This window comes from Salarias fasciatus, chromosome 20, assembly GCF_902148845.1.
Source record: "Salarias fasciatus chromosome 20, fSalaFa1.1, whole genome shotgun sequence".
In the NCBI taxonomy this organism is placed as follows: Eukaryota; Metazoa; Chordata; class Actinopteri; order Blenniiformes; family Blenniidae; genus Salarias; species Salarias fasciatus.
The window spans coordinates 7,286,436-7,309,860 of NC_043764.1; the positions used below are offsets into that span (position 1 = coordinate 7,286,436).

At 45.1% G+C, this 23,425-nt stretch overlaps 1 protein-coding gene across 1 annotated transcript in view; it reads right to left on the reverse strand.

The window, feature by feature from the left end:
• Positions 1-7,858: 7,858 nt before the first annotated feature.
• Positions 7,859-23,425, reverse strand: part of celsr3 (cadherin, EGF LAG seven-pass G-type receptor 3) — a 115,509-nt gene continuing 99,942 nt past the window's right edge. Inside the window, 13 exon segments of the mRNA XM_030118563.1 lie at positions 7,859-8,412; positions 8,670-8,994; positions 8,997-9,728; positions 11,709-11,903; positions 13,516-13,689; positions 13,803-13,894; positions 15,272-15,369; positions 16,611-16,730; positions 16,828-16,954; positions 17,261-17,340; positions 18,073-18,185; positions 19,336-19,510; positions 22,687-22,893. Of these exon segments, the coding sequence (XP_029974423.1) occupies positions 8,385-8,412; positions 8,670-8,994; positions 8,997-9,728; positions 11,709-11,903; positions 13,516-13,689; positions 13,803-13,894; positions 15,272-15,369; positions 16,611-16,730; positions 16,828-16,954; positions 17,261-17,340; positions 18,073-18,185; positions 19,336-19,510; positions 22,687-22,893 (2,466 nt within the window). The 3' untranslated portion in view covers positions 7,859-8,384.

The window sequence follows — 23,425 nt, forward strand, 5'->3', positions numbered from 1 at the left end:
GAGGGCGGAGTAGTGGTCTGACCTGGCCTTGGAGAGGGCTTTTGCATATGATCTGCGATGTTCCCGGTAAGCCAACTTATGCACCGTCAGGCCAGATTTTCTGTAGGCACGCTCCAGGACACGGCCGGATCTCTTCATTAGTCTCAGCTCATTTGTGAACCAAGGAGCAGAGCGGGAGAAGGTTACTGTCCGTGTTTTGAGCGGGGCATGAGTGTCCAGGATAGAGGTGAGAGATGAATTGTAGAAGTCCATTAAGTTACTGACAGTTGAAGATGAAGAGGGGAAAGCTGTTGTAGATGAGAACAGAAGGAAGCGGAATCAATGCTTTTAATGTTTCTGAAGGTGATCTGGTGCCTGGGTTTAGCAAGAAATGATCTTTTGGGGACTCTGAAAGTAACAGCTGAGTGATCAGAAACACCAATATCATAGACCTCAAGATCTGTGAGTGGGAGGGAGTCGGTGATGACGAGGTCTAATGTGTGCCCCCTCCGGTGAGTGGGACCTGTTACGAGCTGTTGAAGATTGAGACAGTCCAAAACCTGTTTGAAATCAGCTGCTAGTCGGCAAGTGTGAGAGTCCATGTGGATGTTAAAATCACCGGTAATAAGAATGTTAGAATATGTTGTGCAAAGTGAGATTAGAAACTCATGAATGTCAGAAATAAATGTTGGTTGCGGTTTGGGGGGGCGGTAAATGAGAGCTACTATTGCAGAGAAGGGATGGGTACATTTGAATACAAGGCTCTCAAAGGAGCTAACACTTGGGACAGACACAGGGGACAATACCATGTTGCTGCGATAGAAAACAGCAAGGCCACCACCACGGCCGGTTGTGCGGGCCTTATTTAGGTAATTATATCCTGGTGGACAAGCCTCGTTGAGTGATGAGTATTCCTCAGGCGGTTGCCAAGTCTCTGTGAGGCAGAGAATGTCTATCCCTTTGTCCAAGATGTGTTGGTGAATGAGACCAGATTTCTTTGTCAGTGACTGTACATTCAGTTGCTCCAGTGACATATTGGGATTTGAATCCAGTTTGTTAAGGGGTCGAAGCACAGTGTAATCCACTCCAGGTCTTCCAATGCGCCGCTCAGCCATATCAGTAGGTGCGTTCGACATGAGAAAGCCAGAGGCAGACCTTTGAGACTTTTGAGCCGCCCCGCCCAGATGTGGCCCGGCGTCACTGATACGTAGGACCTACGTAGGGCATCGAAAACTCGCGAGACCCAAACGAGATCGGTCACAGAGGTAGCCGCGTGAGCTGCTCGAGAGCAACTCACCGCGGCTACCTGGCCCACCTCTCTGTTTCATACAGGCAGGGGATTGGACCCGAGCCCACTCGTCATCAGTTTGATGACAACGCGCTTTATTTGCATAAATAAACACACAGTCCCGGCTCCAGCCCAGTGTAGAGGGGGGAGGGGGGGCAGCGGCGGCGAAAAAGTAACGGAGCAACACAAAGACAGAATCCACAGATCAGAGGCCTGTTCTACTGTGTCCAACAACATATGATCATTAATCACATTGGTAAAAAGCACAAATAGTAATAAAACAAATGATAAAATAACCAGCCCTCACCTTTAGTAGAGCTGGAGTCTCCACTTTTTTTTTCTTTTTTTTTTTTTGAATTTTGAATAGCGCAACACTTCATATTGATTTGATCAAGCCAGTGGAGTTTGCTGTTGTTTTTTAAGCACAAAATAGACTGAAAACTTTATTTATTAATTTTTTGGACTGAGGGGGCGAGGCAGTCTGCCCCCCTTGATGCCTGGTCGCACTTGCAGCAGCAGGCACGCTTCACATGACAGAAGCCAAAACGTAACTTAAAATTATTTTGTTTTTTTAAAATTGTATTCATTTCAGTTAACTGAATATGAATTAACACAATGTGACACACAAAAGAAATTATGAATTCTTTTGTTTTTAATAAGAAAAACAAAATTACCCCTCTGACAGCCAGGGGGGGCAAGGAGGCACAGGCGGGGGGGGGGGGGGGGGGGGGGGGGCATTGCCACCCCGGACGACGGCCTGTAAACACCCCCCACAGTGGAGTCATGAGAAACACCAACATGGAGAACATAGGGTTGTCCGACTTGGAGGCAGACTTATAACTCCGCCCCACGGCTGCGCCGTCTGCTTCGTCTAGCTCTGTCTGCCTCTGGCTTTGCCATCGTGCACGCACCTAGTGACTGGGGTAGCGGCGCTCCGATGACGTAGTTGGTGACGCAGCTGTGGCGCGACCGGCCGAGATGCAGACCACAGGGATACGATCGAGTTGTGGCCACCGCATTTGGACATAACAAAGCGGCGCCCCGATCCCCGGTGGATGTAGCGAGGTCGGCGTGGAAGTTCCAGTGGATCTCTGTTGATGTTACTCATCCGGAGCAGCGGTGTCGAGGTGTTTGTAGGCAGCATGCTGGGCAGTGGTGCGCCGCCGGTGCTAACAGTTAAGGCCTCAGTATACTTCCCCGTCGCCGCTACGTCGTTCCTACGACGTAGACGTCGTAGCCCTACGACGGGCTACGTCGGGCTACGTCGGGGCTTGACGTGCGCCTCCCGAAAATTGTGACTTCGCGTCGTTTCGACGCGTGGTGACGTGAACGTCGAGGGCTGTGATTGGTCCGCTTTCGCGTTGTTTATAGAATAAAGTAGAACTCACCCGGAAAACTTTTCTGATCCGAACAGTGCTTCGGGAGAAATTGAGATCCAAAATTGAGCGGCGCACATCCCTATACTGTTAGCAGTGTTAGCACTGTTAGCAGGCGGGGCTATGTGTATAGCCGCTCCGAAAACGGCTTTAATCGTCCAAAAGCTCATTAGTTTCACCAATATTTCATCACGGTCTGCTCAGCCTCTCCTCCACCACAGCCCGGTGTCGCCAGATATGTCATATATGCAGATATATGTTCGGTAAATGCACGCGTGTCTAGATACGTACGTCTAGAAATCTATGTCTATAGATCTATGTCTAGGTAAAGCCGGAGCTACGGAAGCCGCATTGTTGTTGTGACTGCTAGCGGCTTGGCAGAGGAGGGCGTTCCCTTGACGCAGGAGCAAGATATGTTCAGTAGCGGCGTAGGGTTGTCGGCGTAGGAACGCCGTGGCGGCGACGGGGGAGTATACTGAGGCCTTTAGCCGGACTCCAGGTGAGCCGCGGTGGATGACAGCCACACCAACACAGACAATCCACAACCTCCACAGGGGTGGTAATCCATTCGCAGACCACCGCTTGAAGGCAGTGGCAGTGCAGAGTTCGTGGAGACTTCTGGGACACTTTGGCATGAGAGTAGCTCCGGCTATCACTGTTAGCATAGCTGTCAAAAACAACAAGTTGCCAGCGAGTTGACAAGCCGTCACTGTAGAGCACACCATCAAGGAGGACGAGTGGTACCAGGACATCACCGATGAAATAATCCGGCTTGATGGACTCAAAGTTGGTACCAGGGTTCGGAGATTTTGAAGCCGAAGAGAAGGAACGAGGCAGTGTCCAACGAAGTGACAGGTAGGTACGGGCACACGCACTACACAACTTTTACGGTGCTGTACTGCAAAAATGTCACTTACTGTAGTCACTTGCTGTAGTACTTGCTGTAGTACTTACGTTTTACTACAGCAAAGATGCAATAAGGTAGGACGGATTGTTGCAGAGAAGCGGCGAACAGCCCACGCCAGCGTCCTCTCCGCTCACCGTCCCTCACCGTGTTTGACAGCTGTCAGTGGAGTGTGTCAAAAAAAAGGCCGTCTTTACATACCCGACTGCTCTGTTTCTGCAACCTCCACATGCCAATGAAATAGAGCTTTTTTTTACAACTATCAAATAAATGATTACAGACTGAATAGATAGATGGACCAATTCACTGTTTTAGTAATTTTTTCAATTAATAATACCCTAATACACATATCTAATTGAACATGTCTGAAAAGGGGTAGAATAAAACAAAACTAATTTATTCCTACACCTTCCATAATATTCGTGGTGCAGTATGCAGTGTCCATTGGATTGGATGTCCTGATATGTTTCCTCCAGCAGAGCCCAGATTCACCAGGATAGCCTTGATGCTGATCCTTGAATTCTTCTTCACCTCTCACTTTGAGCCTGTCCAGCACAAGTGTCACTTTTGGCTTCCGACCATGTCCTCTGAGATGTTCCAGAGTATTGAGTGTTTTTTGTATTTTTAATAATCCTTTTCACTGTGATGACTGGAAGTTGAACACTTGCAGATACGGTCTTTTAACCCTTTCCTGACTTGTGAGAAGTCACAGTGTGAAGTTGCAGGTTCTCAGTGAGCTCTTTTGCCTTCGTAATGACTGTGAGTTAAGCAACTATATGAGCCATAATATTGTAAATTACCTGAAATCAATGCAGGAATTGAGTTCCTTGTTGGAACTGATGTTCCACAAGCACTGGAGGCATTGGAGTTAGCGTTTAGTGTGGATGGAGGACCATTTGCTACACGGACCAGGCTAGGATGGACCGTCAATGGACCACTAGGATGTGTGTGTAGCTGGCATTAAGTCAGGCACGATCGATGAGGATGCTGGATTCTAAGGATTCTACCTCTTATCTTCATAGCGAAGTTAAAAACCTACAGCTGAAGCATGTGTTGACAAGAGAAGGGGACTTCAACTCTTTATGTTAAAATTAATATGGCAGAAAAATGGCAGCAGTTATTCCTGAAAAGCATTTGATTACAGCTATAAAGAAACTAATTTGCAATACAACACTGGCTCCTGACTAGTCCAGTGGTCAGTCATGTCCAAATGACTGAAATAATGAGTTTCCTGTCACAGCAGTGTCCATAAAGGGAGAACTCTGATCGCCACTCTTCCACTCTCACCATTCCAGAAAGCAGCTGAGACGGTTCAGGCACCTGATTAGAGTGACTTTTGGAAACCCTCTGATGAAAGCCATGAGTGGGATGAGACCCCAAGCTGGCCCGAGATCTGTCGGGGGATTAGATCTCCCAGTTGGGCTGAGTGTAGTTTGAATCCCAGGGACAAACAGCCTGAGGAAGCTGGCGAGAACAAAGTCCACTGGGCTACTCTGCTTTCTTTACTGCTTTTAAAACTATATCCACGCTGAGCTGTTAAGATAAATTGATGCATTGATCTATTTATTTAAAGAATCAGTAACGTTCAGATTGGTGTGCTTCACTTGAGCTGACAGAGTCAATATGCTGATGAACATCTCTGAATCTCTGAGCTGGGATGTTCCCTCCACTCAAACCTCAACATGTCTGTTCCCGTGACGATGTCAAACAGAAAAACCTCTTTCTTGCTCCAACACACAGGATGAAAAGAAACACACACAGCTCCGTAGGAATAAGTCATTTTTTTTAATGTCCAACATTTCTCTTGTTTCTGCGGTAACAGGGGAGAGGCATTTTCCATCCTGACGGCAGGACAGAAGGCATCCCATAATGAACACACGATCAAACAAAGACAATCTCCCATCAACTTTCCTCTTTCACCTCTTCACATCCGTTTAACCCCCCCACGCTTGAAAAATACTTCAGAGCCCATCGCAGCATTTCAGACGACTCTCGGTCTTCTGTGTTCATGTATAAAATTCCCACCAGTCAAATTTAATTATCCTAAAGGTTGTTTAAAAAATGAATTTTCGATATGGGCTCTAACAGTGATGCTGAATGAGGATATGTTTCATTTATATGGTCTCTAAAAAAGGCAAATGTTCACAAACCGATCCGAAAAACAACCGATTTTGATGTTTTCAAGTTTTGCCTTTATGATTTACGGATTCTACATGGAATGAAATGTAAGAATGATCTGTAAACACATTTTTATCTTCTATTATCTGTTTTCAAGTCCTTCACTTAGGGACTCCTTGCTGTGAAAGATTAAGATCATTGAAAAGACCGCATGTCAACACAAGAAAAATAAAATGGACAATAATCACACTCAGTAGTATCCTCTCATTCAGCATGGAGAAAATGAATACAAAATAAAAAAAAAAAACTGCGTTAATTAGATATCAATAAGTTGAATAAATCTCATGTCTGTGGAAGGTGATGACATTTAAATAAAAAGCAATGGGTTTGTGAAAAAACAAATGGAGAGAAAAATAGGGTGTTTTTTGATGTGTAGCTGCTCTTTGAACAGCTTGGCGGGTCGCACTCCCCTGCAGGAGCACTTTTTGGCAATAACACTGTTGCAGAAAGGTTTTTCCTGCCACGTCCCAAGGACACGGGCGAGACAGAGCAGTGTGTAAAGTGGGACGGTGTGTCTGTTAGGTGTGTGTTAGCATGTGTGTTTTCCTCTCTGTCATGATAACCGGCCACGCCTTCCTTCACATGATTCCTTTTTTTTTAAGCCAATTAGTCTTCCTCCCAACCTGGCCTGGTTTTGCACCTTCTGTTTTCGTCGAGCTGCGTCGTCTTGCTGTTCATGCCTCACGCCGACTGTCACAGTTTGCTCGAGGACAGTTCCAATCTCCGTTATCTGAATTCACTGCATTTGGTTAATTATTAGTAAAGAAACAAAGCATGATCGCGATCCTCTCGTCCTACGGTAGAATTAATGGGTATTGCTGAACACGTCCACCTCTTGTAAATGTCTGTGTGTGGTCGGGTTCACTCCCACAGCTGTGAGACCGGAGCGGCTTCTGATGGAAAAGACCTGCATCTTAAAACCACTTAGAGGCTTTTAGCGCTGACACAGCCGACTCCTCCTCTCCTCTCGTCTCCTCAGCGAGCTGCTGCTGAAGCTCTGCCAGATCTTGAAAGACACCTCATCTTTATATAATGCTCTCAAGGTCTCATGTTTTTTATTTTTTTATTAATGTATTGTAGCACGAATATTCTAAACCAATCACATCTTCAGTGTTGTTTTTTTTTTCATTTACAAACTGATATCTGACGTGATTTTAAATCACCTGTCCATGAACTAAAAACATCTAGAATTGGTTCATATGTTGCGGATGTGCTTGAGTTTGCTTTCTCATGGCTCAAAACACTCATGTCTTCCAATTCTCCACTCTAATCCATTACACCTCGTCAAAATCTACTAGAATATATTGTATGCAGCCAAGTAAAAACATGGAACACAGTGGGTTACCTTGCAGCGCAATTCTAAGGCCTCATTAATAAAAACACATTTTAAGCCTGGGCTTCTCTCCATGGCACCATTATGGAAAAAAACCCTGCATGAATCAGCATCACCACTGAAAAAGTGGCGAATGTCTGTAGAACGAGGATGTTTCCTGATTTGAGGTCCCTTTGGTTGAACTTCCACGAGACAAACTTGAATGACCAAGTTTCCAGGAAGCTTGTCGGAGAGTTTCGGCGGCTCCCGCGGCGTCCCTTGAGGCAGGTTTAGTCGTGATGCATCAAAGTGCAAAATGGGATAAAAGGAAAAACCCCGGAGGAGCGTGAAACGGCCTCACGCTGAGAGGCTGACAGAGATATCACCCACCAGAAGAGTCTCCACAACACTTAAGATATGGTCTCCTGACATCAGTGGACTGACAACAGTCTGGTTCAGACAGCACCAGGCACGAAGATACACAGATAGATGACGAGGTCACATTCATATACAACGGATCACCGAGAAAGCAAAACCTCCCAAGAGAGCTGTCGACGGAGCTTCTGACGTCCCGTAAGCAATATTCCTCTGCACAATCCACTTCCTCCAGCAAATCTCTTCTCCTATAATAATCCCTTCCTCTATTTACAATCACTTCCTGATAACTCTGATATTTTCCCTTCAACCACATCTCATGGTTATCGATAATCTCATCAGATACTATTGCCGGATCCCTGTTGTCGTACAATAAATTGATGGTTGTGGGGGTTGGGTGTTGAGTTTCTGAGGGAAAAAGGGATTTCCACGGAGAGATTCTGGGATTTTTTTTCTTTTGTTTTCTTTTTTTTTTGTAAAGGACATTTCTCTCCCTGCCTGCCCAGCAACAGACAAGACTTCACCCACACCAACCTCACTCACAACCGCACACAGACACAAGCGTTAAAAAAAAAAACAAAAAAAAAAACACAAGATTTTGTCTTCATCTCCAATGAAAAAGATACAAAATGTATAAAAATGTTATTTACAGTTGCTTCTTCTTTTTTTTGTTTGTTTGTTCTGTTTTGACTGATCTGTGTCTGAGTTTGTAACAGTTTTTAGGTAGTCGAGGTGGTTGACTCATCGTCCGAAGAACTATGGTAGTGCATTGTGGGCAGTGGGACTCTTAAAAACTCACTTTATCCTTTACCTGCCCTCACAAATGTTTTTTTTTTTTTTTTAACTGATGGATCGCCTTTGTCTATATTTTCCATTAGTGTCCCAGGTGTGTATCAGTGGCTCCGGACCTGAGCGTCTGTCTCTTGCGTCCTCTGCATTGCTGCATTGCATTATGGGATATGGAGGCTGTCATCAAGACTGTCCTTCACTTCTGTTGGCTCTAGAGTGAAAAGGGGGAAATAAAGCACTTATTAGTTGATCATTCAAGTTCAGCAAAAAGATAACATGGACATACTGAAGTTAAAAGGACACAGAGAAGAGAATAAGAACAGATTATAAAAATTAAACTCAACAGATCAGGACAGGGCTGAGATAAACAGACCGAAGCAAGTCAAAAGGACAAGATAATAATTAAGATACATGCAAAACACACCAGGAGGAGTGCCTGCTGCACACTGTAGCCACAGAAGGACTTACTCTGAGTCAGGCGACACTTCGGATATGCTGTGGGAGGTTGCAGACCGGGGTGGGGAGGGGGAGGGTCCGTGCACGGATCCGTTAGGACCAGGGTTCGAGGCAGCAGGGGGAGGGGTGAGAACGGAGGAATTAAAAGATGCCAGGATGGAGGACAGAATATCCAGGTGTTCACTAGATGGCTGTCTGCCCAGGGCGCACGGATTGGACCCTGCGACCTGAGGCCCAGTCTGCCCGGGGTACCTACACGGAGGGGCGGAGTCCAGCCGTCCCCTGGCGTGGGCTGAAGGGGGGAGCTGCTCCTGCTGGGGCTCCTCGGAGATCGGGGAGGAGGGGAGGACGACGGGGGCTGGTCGGGGTGCGAGGGCTGGCGGGGGGGCAGCGTGCGCAGCCACTCCCGGCACGGCTGGGCGGCCGGGGCCCCCCCTCCGTTGGTCTCCAGCTGCTCCCTGGACCTGCTGCTCATCAGCGCCCCTCCCAGGTGCTCCCGGGACGACGCCTGGCGTCGAGTCAACGAATTCAAGTGCGACCTCGACCCGCTGAGGTATCCCTCCATCCCGGCCGCCCCGCTTCCCCGCAGGTCCTCTCTGGAGGCGTGGAAGCTGGTGGCGTGGTGGTTGTCCAGTCTGTCCCTGGACCCCGTCAAGTTCTCCCTGGAGGACGAAACACGCTGGTGGTCCAGGCCCCCCAGGCCCGCTCCCTGTCCCAGCCCCAACTCTCTCCTCCTGGGTAAGAGGTCCAGGTTGTCCCTGGAGCCCCGAGAGTCCAGCCGGTCCCTCGACCCCCCCACAGTCTGTCTCCCCAGCGGATCCCTGGACAGCTGCCGCCGGGTGAGCGAGTCCAGGTGCTCCCTGGAGGAGTATCGAGAGGCCGGCTGGGAAAGAGAGCCAGAGCCTCCACCTGCACCAGCGGTGGCCGAGTACATCCGACCGTACGAGGCTGCAGGGACGCCCCGGTGGCCCAGAGTGGAGGTCCGGTACCAGTTGAGCTCACTTGGTACCCGGCCCATGGTGGAAAGACCCTGGAGTGCCGGAGGACAGCCGAGACGGTTCTTCAGGATGCCTGAGCCGTGAGATAAAGAACGCAGGAAGTCAGGAATGAGGCAGAAAAGACTGAAAGAAGAGAAGACTCAGAGGGGGAGGCAGGAGAGGACAAAACAACATCCTTCAGAGAAGTGATGGTGCAATGCAGGACAGGAAGGTTGGTGACTGAAGAGGAGGATGAAAAATTTAAAAAGGGAGAAATTCAATAATGATGTAAAACCTCAGCTCTGAAGGTCAACAGGACGCTTCAAAATGAGAGATACATCTAAGTATCTAACAAACACAGCCAGAAATAGAACTTCCTGTCTTAAACACTATTTGTTTTTGGGTGTGTGTTCGAGAACCTGGACTAGAACAGTGACGGAAATGTCGGGTTATAAAAGTGACATCTTATTTCTTGTACACACTTGCTCTCAGTGACCTGCTTTACCTGCGAGTGATCGTTTGCCCGCACTGATTTGATACGGATGTATTCTGAGCAAAGCAACATCAAAGTGCCGCCGGTGCTTTCAAAGCAAGATTTAAACCATGAGTCAACTGTGGGGTTGAAGTTATCCTTTCAACATAAGAGTCTCAGAGTTTATTCTGGGCTTGCTCCAGAATAAACTCAAACTACAACAAGTTGGAGAGAGGCAGATGTTGACCGTCATGGACATTCGTCCGTATGCTGTCATCTCTGACATTACTGCACTGAGAAGTCTTTGAGGGGAAAAGTGCAAATCTGGAGTTGTCTAAGATTTCAGATTTGGGCTTTCAGTTACAGTTTTGTCAGAGATTTAAACGTGGCAGCAAAATGCTCATTGAGTCTCAGTCTGAGTCTCTCTTTGTGACCTGTTTTATATAGTCAACTGGAAAGGGCATCCAATTTGGTTTTTTGTTTCATAAAAGTAATACGTCGGTAACAATTCAATAAGTCAGTGTTGTATAAGTTTTCTTTGTACAAGGTTCTTTTCTACAACTTAATTGTTATAGAACACAACAGCCAAAACATTCACGATTTCTGATCCGAAAGAATTTCTAAGATCGCCAATATGACGTCAGATCAGATGGCCATTTGGCACAGCCTTCATGTATATAAATATAAAGTATATGTTTGGAGCACATGTATTCTCTGGACAGAGGTATTTGACGGAAGCTGTTGCTTGCTGAATTCAGGTGTTTTATTAATCAGACCTCTTGGTAGATATTTTAGACAACTTTAGAGCAAACGTTGGTGGAAGGCCGCGTTCCTCAGTCCATAAAGCAAGCTGCATGAAGGTATCGTCTGAAGAATTTTCTGTAAAAGAGGCCTGAACTCAATCCCATCCAGCATCTGAGCTAAGCCCAAAATCAGTACCCAACTCAGAAATGCTCTATGAAAAGAACGGGCACAAAATCTGACAGAAACACTCCAAAATCTTGTAAAAAGCCTTTCAAGAAGATTGGAAACTGTGATCGCTATAAAAGAGGAGCCACGTTGATATGATAGCAGATATCATCTGTAATGCATATTATCATCAGCATGCCGATGTCTTATCTCATCGTACAAGAGCAGTGCAACGAGATAAAGTCTGAAAAACAACATCAGTGTTTGCATGTTTATTCCTCTAATTGTTTAAGACTCAGATCTTCATATCTCCTGGAGGAAGAACGTGAATAATTAACCTCAGAGTGAGTCAAACTCCAAGCTCAGCAGATAAACTTCCAGGAGCTGTCTTTTACACGATGCTTTGCTGACTCAGCTAATGAGCCCAACATCTCCTCCTCCGTCTTCCTCTTGGCAAAAAAGTTCCACTTTAATGCTGACGATCGAGCTACACCGCTCAGATGGGATGTCGTTCCACAACGTGATGGAGAGGATCAGGGATTTACAACAGTCAATACAGAGCAGCTGAGTTTTAATTTCAGCGACAAACAGGGACTCAAGAAAAATAATATTCACATGAAAAAGTTTTCTTGCACTGCTGCATATTTTATCTAACGATTAGTTTCAGGCTGTGTGTTTGTGGCTCTCCCTCACCCTTGCGGTGCCTGTGCGGCTGCCCCAGCCCGTTCTCGTCTCCACTGGTGAGAGCCGCATCTTGCTGGTTGTTGTTGGCGGCGTCTTTGCTATAGTCTCCCCCCAGGGGGCGCTCTGACCCCCACTTTTGCAGAGTGTGTGTCTCACACTCCTCTAACGCTGGCCAGTAGGACAGAAGGTCGTTGCCGTCCAGATCTAACACACACACAGAAAACAACAGAGGAGAATTAGACGTTACTCTTACTTTCACATCAGTGATGAAGTGGAATCTCTCAAGGCTAAGTATTGAAAAGGAAAAAAAGAATAAAAGTTTTTGCTTTCTGAGAATGGAAACGATACTACGACTGATAAAGTCTGTGAACACCAGTGATAAAATACAAATAGATATGTGGAAGGCAAATCTGAAGTGTCTCTATGACTGACACAGAGTATATGGAATGAAAATATCTATATTAAAACAAAACCCAAACAATTAGCCATGAAAATGATTGCAATCCCAACATAAAGCCAATTTTAATGATACCTTCAGGAGCAAAATACAGTGAAATGTCTAAGACCCTAAGGTAAATGTTCATTTTGTTTGAGAACTGATGATTGAGAATATTTTGGTTTAATTTTGAGTGTGAGGAGATGATTGAGTGAACACAGAAGAGAGGTGCAGTGTGTGTGACTTACATCAATAATTTAAATACATGACTCTGCGTTTACACAAGTATCTGCAAATCTACTGAAGTGAAGCGTGCGAGTACTTTGGAGGACTGATTTTACAACTAAACATCTATAAAGGCTTGATAGCTGGGATAAAATGCAAGAAGTCACTGATTGCTGTTTCTTTTTACAACAGCTTCTTTGATACAATCTGCTGCAAGCTTTTAAAAACAAGTGATAAAAGGTTAAAGAAAACAATTAATTTCTCCTTTGTGTGTTTTCCTGCCAGCCCCTGAAGGGTGTGCGGCTACACGGGATCACAGACAAGTTGTGCAACCCTGCTGCAGTGATGAGGGGTTTCATGCGTTGCCACACTGAGCAGGAAGCCTTCACTGTTTGACCTTTCACTGAGACGCCTGAATCTCGCAGCCCGGCTCCGGTCTCCACTCTCCACTACACTCACGTATCGATCGAGCTGAACCGCCCGTCTGGACGCTGCCCTCCTCCGCTGAACTGACAGCTCCGCTCTGGTTTTACTCTGAGCGGACCTCATGTGATCCAAATAGCTCATTAAGCAAAGAATTGATCACTGATATGGATTAACAGACTTGCTCATATCTGGCATTTTCTCCAAGTGAAACCTTTCACACCAACTCCGCACGCGTGGCATTTACGCCACATCTTGAAGTTCATAAACTCATAGATTATTTATGACATCTGTTTATCAGAAGGAGGAAGGAATTGATTAAAAACTAACAGATCTGACATCAGCTGAGCGAATTGTGCTGTGCCCAGGTTGAATGTTTCTTTATATATATATATATTAGCCTAAATTTCTCTGTCACAGACCTGTGATGCTATGAGCTCGAGAATGAATCTCTGCTGAACACAGGGATCAATATCAGGATGAGGATTAGGCTGCAGGTGCTGCTAGAAAGATTTCAGCAGATGTTGAGCTTTACTGCATTTTGCCTCAAGTCTGCTTTGACATTGAAACTGAATCCTTGTGATATTGTGAAATCAACATGACTATACTTTAATATGTCAACAAAAACTCATGCTACAAACTTTAAAACTCAAACTTGTGCAGATTATTCCTTTAATAATGCACAGGGAGTGTTTTGTTAATGGTTAATGTCAGAATCTGTTACATACGTACCTTTGGTGTCGTTGTTGGTGGGCTCGGTGAGCAGGCGCTCGCCGTGATTGGAGCGTTTGAAGCGGCGCTGGATGCGCCCGCGGAGACGCACGTTGTCTTCACTCTCGGACGACGGGATGGAGAGGCTGCGCTCCTCCTCCATGGAGAGGTCGGAGTCCGAATCCGAGTCCTCCCCTAAAAGAAGTGAAGAGGAAAGATGACGGCAGGATTTATGTGCTGAAAAACTTTAAGAAAGAGCAGCAAGGAAAAGAAACCTCAGGAATCTGCGAAAAACTCCAGTGTGTTACCTCCATCTCTGTGGAACATGGCTACATCCAGATCTGTTGCTCCAGTTTGGACAATATTCTGATCTAAAGTCTGACGAGCCAAAAGGTTTTCTCTGCAAAGAGAGGAGCAAAGTGTTTACTGAACATTCAGAACATCCACGCTGATGAACATGAAAAGATAAACATCAGCTGCTCCCCTCCGGGGTCTCCACAGCTGATCATATCATCTTTTTACACGGGAAGCCATTCTTGTCGACATAAATAACAGAATCTGAATCTCTTGAAATGTTTCAAGCTGTAGCTGCTGCTCCAAAGGTTTGGTTGAGATCTTTGTTGGCAGCTTTTTGCTCCCTTGGCATCACTTCAGCCTGGTTATGGATTCACTGGATTCACAGCTGACCGCGTGCCTCCATTTATGAGCACTGCACGCTCATCTCATGATAGCAACTTCTAACAGTGTGATGTGAAGCTAAAATCACCTCCAACTGGTTTCTGGAATGATGAAAACGGTTTCAGCAGTCGTGATCGTGTCCTGCTCCATCCACATGCTCCTCACGCTCAGGAAAGAAAGTCAAATAAGCAGCAACTACAGATGAATCTAAAATTAAATGAATATTTCCTTTTTCCCATAGTTCAATTAAAGCAGTGACAGTATATGTTGTATTTCTGACATAAACTGAAATATTTCCAGTCTTTTTGGTTCATTTTTTGGAACAAGGCTATAAAAGGCTTAATTTTTTTAGACTGAAATCAGTGACAAAACAATCCGTCTTTTCTTCAAGTTCATCTTTTTTGTGATGGACCTATTTTGTTTGTATCACAACAATATGGAGACATGTATGGATTAAAAAAAAAACCTACTGAAATGCGACTAATGGTGTGGTTAGTGATCCAAATCACATAAATATAAAATACACAATAAAGACAGAGATTAAAAATAGAGCATCATGCACTCTATGAAGACGGATGATCGCTGAGCTATAAAGGCATCCGTAGCCCCTCTCAGAGTACATTAGTGTTGTTCTACATATCGTACAGTGCATTGTTCCTTCCATCTTATCCCACTGACCCACAAAGAACACAACAGGGGTTTTAGCCGTGAAGGAATTTCCTGCCCGGGGCAATTTCATCCCGAACCGCTGAGCCACAGAGTGGACAAAACCTGATGGACGAGGATTAAAAAAAAAAAAGATTTTCTTTTTTTCCTATTTTTCATTAATCTTTTAGGATCACTGGTATTAATCATTAATAAATCGTTGGTGTTAAAACAATTAAATTAAAGACTACAGAGGAATCATGTGTTCTTTTAATTACCTCCGACCAGATGGTGTGTAGAATTTCAATCCAAACTGGTTTCTAGTTTGGCTATGTAAGGTTTGGTTTGTGTGTGTGTGTGTGTGTGTGTGTGTGTGTGTGTGTGTGTGTGTGTGTGTGTGTGTGTGTGTGTGTGTGTGTGTGTGTGTGTGCGCGTGCGTGAGTCTCTCCCATACCTGGCAGAGCTGACGGATGAGATGGTGGAGGTACCCAGCGTGATGCGATGCAGTCCACTCTGCTCCAGCAGCGATGCATTGTGGTAGGGATTCTGAGCCTGTGGACACACACCAGGCAAGGTTTAAAAAAAATACAACATGATTAATCGTGGGGAAGGATGAATACCATTAAAACAACTTATATGGAGTCAAAATCACAGTGTGGGTCACATATTTTATGCTTTTACAAAGGAAGCATTTGTAAAAGTTACAGCCACAAGTATATTATGAAAGTTTAAGATGGCTTTGACTGCTGCTTAAAAAAAAAGACAAAAAAAGAACAGGAAAGAAGAAAAAGAAGTTTCCTCCAGTCTCCGCAGCAGGGAAATCCCTAATGATGTCATTTAACCAAAGAGAGAGCAAAACCCGCTCGCATTCAAACATCGCAGCCCTCTGCGAACGTCGCTTCCAGAGGCTCATGGGAGCGATTACAGTCCGAGGATACTGACCGGGGATGGAAAATCAGACAACTGGAGCAGAAGCCGGAGCCTGTAAATGAGACATGACTACTGCTCTTTATAGCTTACTGTTCACTGTACTCATAAATAACACATCATAGAGAATGAGTCAGGCAGGAGAGGAGACTCTAATAGGCGGTTATCTGTACGTCCTGCAGAGCCCATCACGGGTTAAAAAACAGCGGTGGACGTCTAATAACAGGCTGCTGGTTTGATCCAAAGGACTCAGAGACGGACAGGAAGAGCCAGCGGTGGTTAAAACACTGCAGTGATTCTCACATCAGGTATTTTTGCCACTCACCTCCAGATATAAAAACACCACATGCTGGATACGGAGTCAGAGGATGAACACACACACACACAACACGCACGGGAAAGACTTTTTTGAGTACGAGGGCGAGTGGCCAAAGAAAACAGCGGACATGTGCAGTGAGCTGTGAACTGATGAAAACACACACACACACACACACACACACAGTCACAAAATAGCTGCCGCGCAGTGCTTCTGTAAAAGTGGACCGGAGAGCACGCACAGCTCCATTGGTTGGTAAATTGTTTTATATGGGTCAGAAACGAGGCCTGAAGGCAGAAGGAGAGGAGCGAGGGAGTGCAGGAGCGACTGATGGATGGGTTGAGGGAAGGAGAAATGGAGGGCAGGGAGGCTTTTCTGCTGTCGAGAAATGTAGAAAACAAGCCACGGCATCCAGAAATCATACAGTGGAAATAAAGCTCTGTGAAAACATCCAATTAAAATATAAAATACTGCTTGTTAAATATCTTCGGGGTTATTTGAAACTGTTTACCTCCTACCAAAAGAGGTTTTGTGCCTCTGTAGGACTTACAGTGTTCTGTGGGGGTCTGGGTGGGTCTTCTCCTGGACTTTTCTTCCCCAAACAGGCGACTCTCCAGGCCTCCTGCACCTCCGAGTTGAACACAGTGAAGACCAGCATGACGGACAGACCCTGGGGAAAAAGACACAGAGTGAGATAAACTGTGTGAAGGAAGAAAACATGTCCTGTTAAGGTTTTAGATTGTCAAATGATTTCCTGTTATACATACCTGCACGAGGCAGAGGACATCAAATATGTAGTAGAAAGCCAGGATGCTGTTGTTCACGGCCATCAGGCCACAGAGCCAAGTGGAGGTGGCCACCAGCAGCAGCAGGAAGGCATTACGGATCGTAGCACTGAAGGAAGACACAAAGCATCAGCTCTAGTCATCTGGCATGACCACTGTGGATGCAGGCAAGTGTTGATATTAAGGAGAATTACACATCGACTAATTTAACAAAAGTAATCTGACATTAGTGTGTTGAAAGTTGCAGCCTGGCAGTAAAATGTTGTTTTGGACCCAGTTATTCACAATACACAATAAGAACCTGTCGTGTGACACACACTTTGCAAGCTCTAATGGATATCTTTGGACATCGCAGTAAGAACATGGGCCACCGGCTGCTGAATAAAAGACTGAACGGGGAAAGTGAGACACTTACATGACGGGGAGTTTCTTGGTCTCCTTCTGAGACGGGTTACAGGACATCTTGGCTACAATCATGAAAATCCCGCCATTCATCTGGACGGAAGGAGATCGATACCATCAGTAAGGCAACATTTTAATGCATTTCAGCTTCCACCATCCTGCCGTCAGCAACATCCAAGACCAGGATAAGCAAGTGATGCTAAATCAATGTGGATGAAATAGTCATCGACGAGTTAAGAGATAAATGTATTAAAGCCTAAACTGTCCAAGTCCCTCGGGGCTGATTCTGTTTAGGCCGGTGCATGAAAATCATGGGATAAATAAAATCACAGCGGAAGCAAGAGGCACGTGCAAAGGTTAGAGCGCGACCGGATGAGCAGGACCGCGGAGCAGTGTCATTATTGATTCACTGCACCGCTTCTCAGATGCTTAAGTGAGGAGTCAAAGGTGTTATCGCGAAGTCATGGGCAATTAAAATCATGTCCGGGGTGAGTTTGAGTGGGTGGAGCGCCGCCACTGAAGCCAGTGATTGGAAGGCAGTGGAAGTACGTCTGTACAGATCATTCTTTGAAAACTTTACCGTGGGCGGAGACCAAACCCAAGAAGCAGAAGAGTTATTACTATGTGCATGAGTGGATTAGAGCATTTCTCAAGTGAAAAGCATCAATGCTTTATTTTTTTTTTTCTTTTTCTGAGAAATAATTTACTCCATCTGCCAAAGCACTCGCCACCTGTTTCTGTTACATCCGTGTTTGTGCTGGACTTTAACTCAAGTACGTGCGAAGAATTTCTGACAGTGTATGAGACAGAGAGGAAGAAATCTACCAGGATGACGATGGCAATGGGCCCGGCGAAGCTCCAGATGAGTTTATCATAGATGGAGATCCAGCAGAAGTCCGGGTTCCCGTATCCTTCAGGGTCCAGGCCGACCGCCAGGCCTGCAGCAGAGAGGCAGATCAGACAGCGCCATCGTCTCTGATGTCCTCTGGTGTCGTTCACAGACAGACAGCAGCCACAGAGGGAGCGGCTCATGGCTGCATGCAATTATCTGGATGACGAGTCAATGTCATAACAGGAGGGGCATGTTGCCAGACATGATAACAAGCATTTGAATTTTTTTGATTTCATTCAATAAGATGGGTTTTTATTGCAGGCGCGGTGGTTTGTATTTGCTGGGAGGGATACACACCACTCTGGCACACACATCCCCTGACACATAATTAAAGTGACTTCGGCACCAGCCGAGGCAAAAGCTCCAACCGCGACTCCAAAACGGAAGTAAATAGTGTCGTGTTTAATTTAAGATACAGAAATGCTGACTACAGGAAACGAAGGGATGCTACCGACATGACAGACACATGATTTGGATTTTTGCACAACTGTGTGCTGTTTCAGGGAGATACCGTGGTGTGAAAACCGTGATGCTTTCCTCGCCAGTGTGTCCTTGTTTGGACAACACTGTCAGGGTTTTGACAGCTTTGGGTTTTCAGAAATTTTTCAAATTGAATTGCAAAAACTGGAGAGAGGAAGGAAAAACCCGAACGAAGAAAGACAGACAGATAAACACACTTCTGAGCCTGTGGAAAGAGACAGGTGATAGTGTGTGTGTGTGTGTGTGTGTGCGTGTGTGTGTAGAAGAATGATCCCTACTTGAGGCGAGGGGAGGCAGCTGTCTGTGTGTGACAGAAACAGCAATATATAGAGCTTAGTTGACAGCATGTTCTGAGACTGGATGGAAACTGGGTGTGTGTGTGTGTGTGTGTGTGTGTGTGTGTGTGTGTGTGTGTGTGTGTGTGTGTGTGTAGAGAACGGAGAGGGAAGAAAGCAGGCAGATATTACTTGCCTACACTACAGTGTCAAGGCAGAAATTGCTTGCATGTGTATCTCAGCTAAACTATCTCTATATTAAAATGCCACTGAAACCAGTTTAATGCGAGCGTCAATCGAAAGCCTTATCTACCTCGCCAGACTCAGTGGGAGTGTGTGTATGTGTATGATTTGAATGTGCAGCTGAGGGAATGTCTCGACTGTGTGTGTGTCATCAGCACATGAGCAACAGATGGCACAGAAATTGCTCGAGTGCATCACCTGTGATAATTGCAGGCACGCCCCAGCCGATGGCGTAGTAGAACCTCATGGCGCCGAAGTTGATGTTGCGCTGCTCCGTCTGCATCCGGTAGATATGGAGGCCCTCCACGAACATCCACGCAAAGGTGGACATGAAGAAGTAATGCAGCAGGATGGCGACGACGGTGCACAAGAACTGGAAAGCGAGAAAAAGAGTTGTTGAGTTTTGGATTAAAAACAGGAATAAAGGAAGGAGAATAGGCTGTGAAAATTAAAGGAATTTTAAATAGAAAGAAGTGAGGGGAGGGAGGATAATAAATATGATACAACTGTTTCAGTGAGACGTCCTGGCAGGCGACCAACAGGTCTTTATTACCGCAGACCAGGTGGAAGCACTCAGGTTACAGCAGCTCATGATTTCACGAGTTTATGGCAGCGCGTTACAGGATACCTCCCTCAGAAAAGCAAAAAAAATCACCCATATGAATGTAAATGAACGCTGTAAAAGTGCGGAATCGGAGCCGTAACACCCCAAGAGGGCATTTTCACCGTCATTATGGGTGCAACACTGAGCACCATCTGTGCAGGCGGGTGTGCACGGTGAAACACGGTCTCCCAGGTAAAGCGGCTTTCACAGCAAACCGTCCAGAGCGCATACAAATCTGAACGCCGCTGTGTAAAGTTATGCAGTCACAATTAAAGGAGGCAGTCGATTCATTTCTTTATTCACAATCTTGTAATATAAATAATTCACTGTCCCGCAGGGAATACAAACACTATGTTGGTATTTGTAATACATTCAAAACACATACTTTGGATGTAACATTTATCTCTTTATCTTCTGAAATATCCATGAAAGTGTGGTGGTGCATGCAAAAAAACTCTCTTCAGACAGCATGGAGTAATCTCCTGGGACGTCTGAGGTCAGTTAAAATAGCACAGTTTAAACATCAGTCCTGATTTTATTACCGTCAGCCAAATAAAGAGAAGGTCATCACTTTATTGCTAAACAGCTCTGACTTGCTGATGTTGGCTCGGGTCAGTTCAGTCCTGGAGGTTGTGAGGCGGAGCCGCTATGGACCAGGCACATAGATGCTGATTTCATGATCAGGACTTTGCCTCAGTTAACTCCTCACAATTTCCCATTTTCTTTCTACTCCTTAGAAAAACGCCCGCTTTCTGCCTCATACATCCCGCCCACTGACAGGCGCCAAGATAAGGAGATAATCTGTGTTATTCACTCCACCTGCCACATGTCATCAAAAATAAATCAGCGATTGTGGAGGCAGGAGACAAATTTGAGATTTGTTTTTCCAGTTAAGTGCTGCTGTTTGCTTTTGTACCAAAGCTGAACTTCTTCCATGAATAATGCAGAGCACTGGCATTGAAGCTTCTGAGAAATTACCCTCGGGCAGCGATCGAGAACGTCTGAAGTACTTCATCTGAACTCCGACGCCTCCAGTTCCAGTTGTTTGTTTGACCGGACGAGGCCGGAGCCATTCGAACTGAAGTGGGGCTGAATTGCATGCACGGACGTTCAAGTGAAAAGAAACAACTGGATAATCCACATGTTTGAAGTGGATGGATGGGGAAGCCACTTTTCAAATCCGTTGCAGAATACCAACAAAACAGGAAAATTCACTTGAAGCAATCAGGGATTATTTTTTGGTGATAGCTGACCAGACATGCTGACATAAACCAAATTAAATACAGATGTATTGAAATAAACCTTGCCGTTCCAAGATAAGTCAAAGACAATTTAAATCTAATTGACTGTTGCATTAGAACGACATTACAGCTGCAGATTACACAGGATTTACAGACAGCTCCGGCCTTCGTAAACTACAAAGTGCTTTACATCTTAAAGTGAAGGAGGGCGGACTTTTGAGGTCAAATGAGGCTCTGTGCGTATTGCACACAAAGGCAAGGCCGAGGACATAATGCAGCAATGAATCTCACTCTCACACACACCCACACACACACACACACACACACACACACACACACACACAAAATATGCACAAAAACTGCCACACAGAAGCGCTGCGAGCACTAACATGCTCCTCCAAGCATGATGTACATGAATTAGAGAACATACTGCTCAGCTCGGAGTCGCCGGTTGCACTGTAAGAGCCGTACAGTCAGCTGCACGGGGGACGCCGCTTAATTAATTGGATTTCATGCTGAGCGAGCTCATATTTGCCGAAATCTCTCTACAACACTTGCTGCTCTTTAAACACACTCAAACTCACACTTATGATGTAACCAAACGGAGACACAGCGGTCATCAGATCAGGAAGGAAACCGGGAGGAAAAGGAAAAAAAAAAAAGCTGAGTGAGCTCTGGGAGGGAAACACGGTCAGAATGAGACATCTGGACGAGGCGGAGGAACAAAGTGGACTCAAATTTGAGGGTCTAGTATATATATATGTTGAATATTTTAAAAGGTGAAGTATTATGTAATTTATTATTCAACAGAGCAGAAGAACAGCTGATTGAATTTTCACAGCACGGCAATATCTGGCAGAGTTGATAAAATGATTTCTTTTCTTTTGACATGAATAGAATATAAAAAGAAAAAAGGAATAAATAAAAAGAAAAAAGGGGAAGCACAGATGATACAGATTCTCAACCCAACTGGAAGTAAGAAGTGCAGTTATGAAATGTACTTGAGTTAAAAAAAAAGTTACAATGAAATTGCAAATTAATAAAATTGAAATAAAAACTGCACTTTTACTTCATTAATACACAATGCCTTTTTTTTTTAAGTCTTCCTGAACATTTTTTGCTTAGGGTGGGTTATACACACACACACACACACACACACACACGCACACGCACAGATGTCAGTCATACACACACACACGCAGCCACACACACACAACTACACATCCGTTTAACCTTTAACAATGAAATGAACCATGATTCAAGTTGCATCATGGTTTTGAGAACGCAACTAAATTAAAAATAATAGTAATAATCTGGATGAAATTTCCCACAAAAACATCATGAATTCTATTTAAACCTTTCATGTTAGACGTTTTAGCATTAAATTTGCTCACTTTTAGACTGATAAACCTCTGCAGGTTCAGAGTGCAGAAGTCTGAATCGTCCTTTTATAAGTTAAAAAAAAATCATAAATATGAAGGAACAGAGTGTAACTTGCAGGTATTGTTTTCAAATATAGAGTAAATGTAAAATAAGGTGGAAGTACAGGAAGTTAAAAAATCTATTAAAGTACTCAAGCCACATGATAATCTGCTAGAATGGAGACGGTGCACCTTCAAAATGTAGTTGAAACAGAGAATAAAGGTATTCAGGCTGAAGGTAAAACAGCTGAACCGCCACCTCCGAGCCCCCGCTGGGTCCTACCTGCTGTTCGGTGTGATTGACTCCGAGCAGAAACACCAGCTCCGACAGAAACATGGCCGCCGCCGTGTTGGAATGGATGCTCCTGGTGTTGGACTTGAGGCCGCGCAGGCAGGAGAGCACGAGCACGGTGAGCAGGAGCGCCAGCATGGAGGCGCACAGAGAGGAGTACGTGACCAGGGCCAGCGTCTCCAGATCGCCCTCCAACTGCTGCTCATGCAGGGAGGAGAGAGGACTGATATCACTCAAACGAAATGAGGGGGAAAACGCGTTCAGAGAGGAAAAATAAAGACTGAAACAGTGTTTCTGACGGTTTAACGCAGATGTCAACATATCTGCAAAGCAAAATGCAAACAAAGCCTCACCAGTCAGCTTTCAGTTGCATATAAATAAACATCAATGCCTACAAGTCCTGAAAGGTTCTGTTTTTATTGCCAGCAAATGTCAGGAGTGGAAAAAGAAGCATGAAAATAAAAAAAGAGGTTTGAATTCAACTCACAGAGCAGACTGCTCTGCCAGTGGAAAGTAGAACATCAAACGCATGAAATTGATTCATCACTGCTTATTCATGTAACATCTCCTGGCAGTAAACATGGCAGAATGTCCTCTGGACAAATTGGGAACACGGACCGATAATGAGAAAACATTTAATGAAGGCGTGCCGGATTCCATGTTAACCGCGTTAGTTTTGGAGGGAAGTGAAATTTCCCTGTGAGACGTGACTCTTCGGATTCCAGAGGTT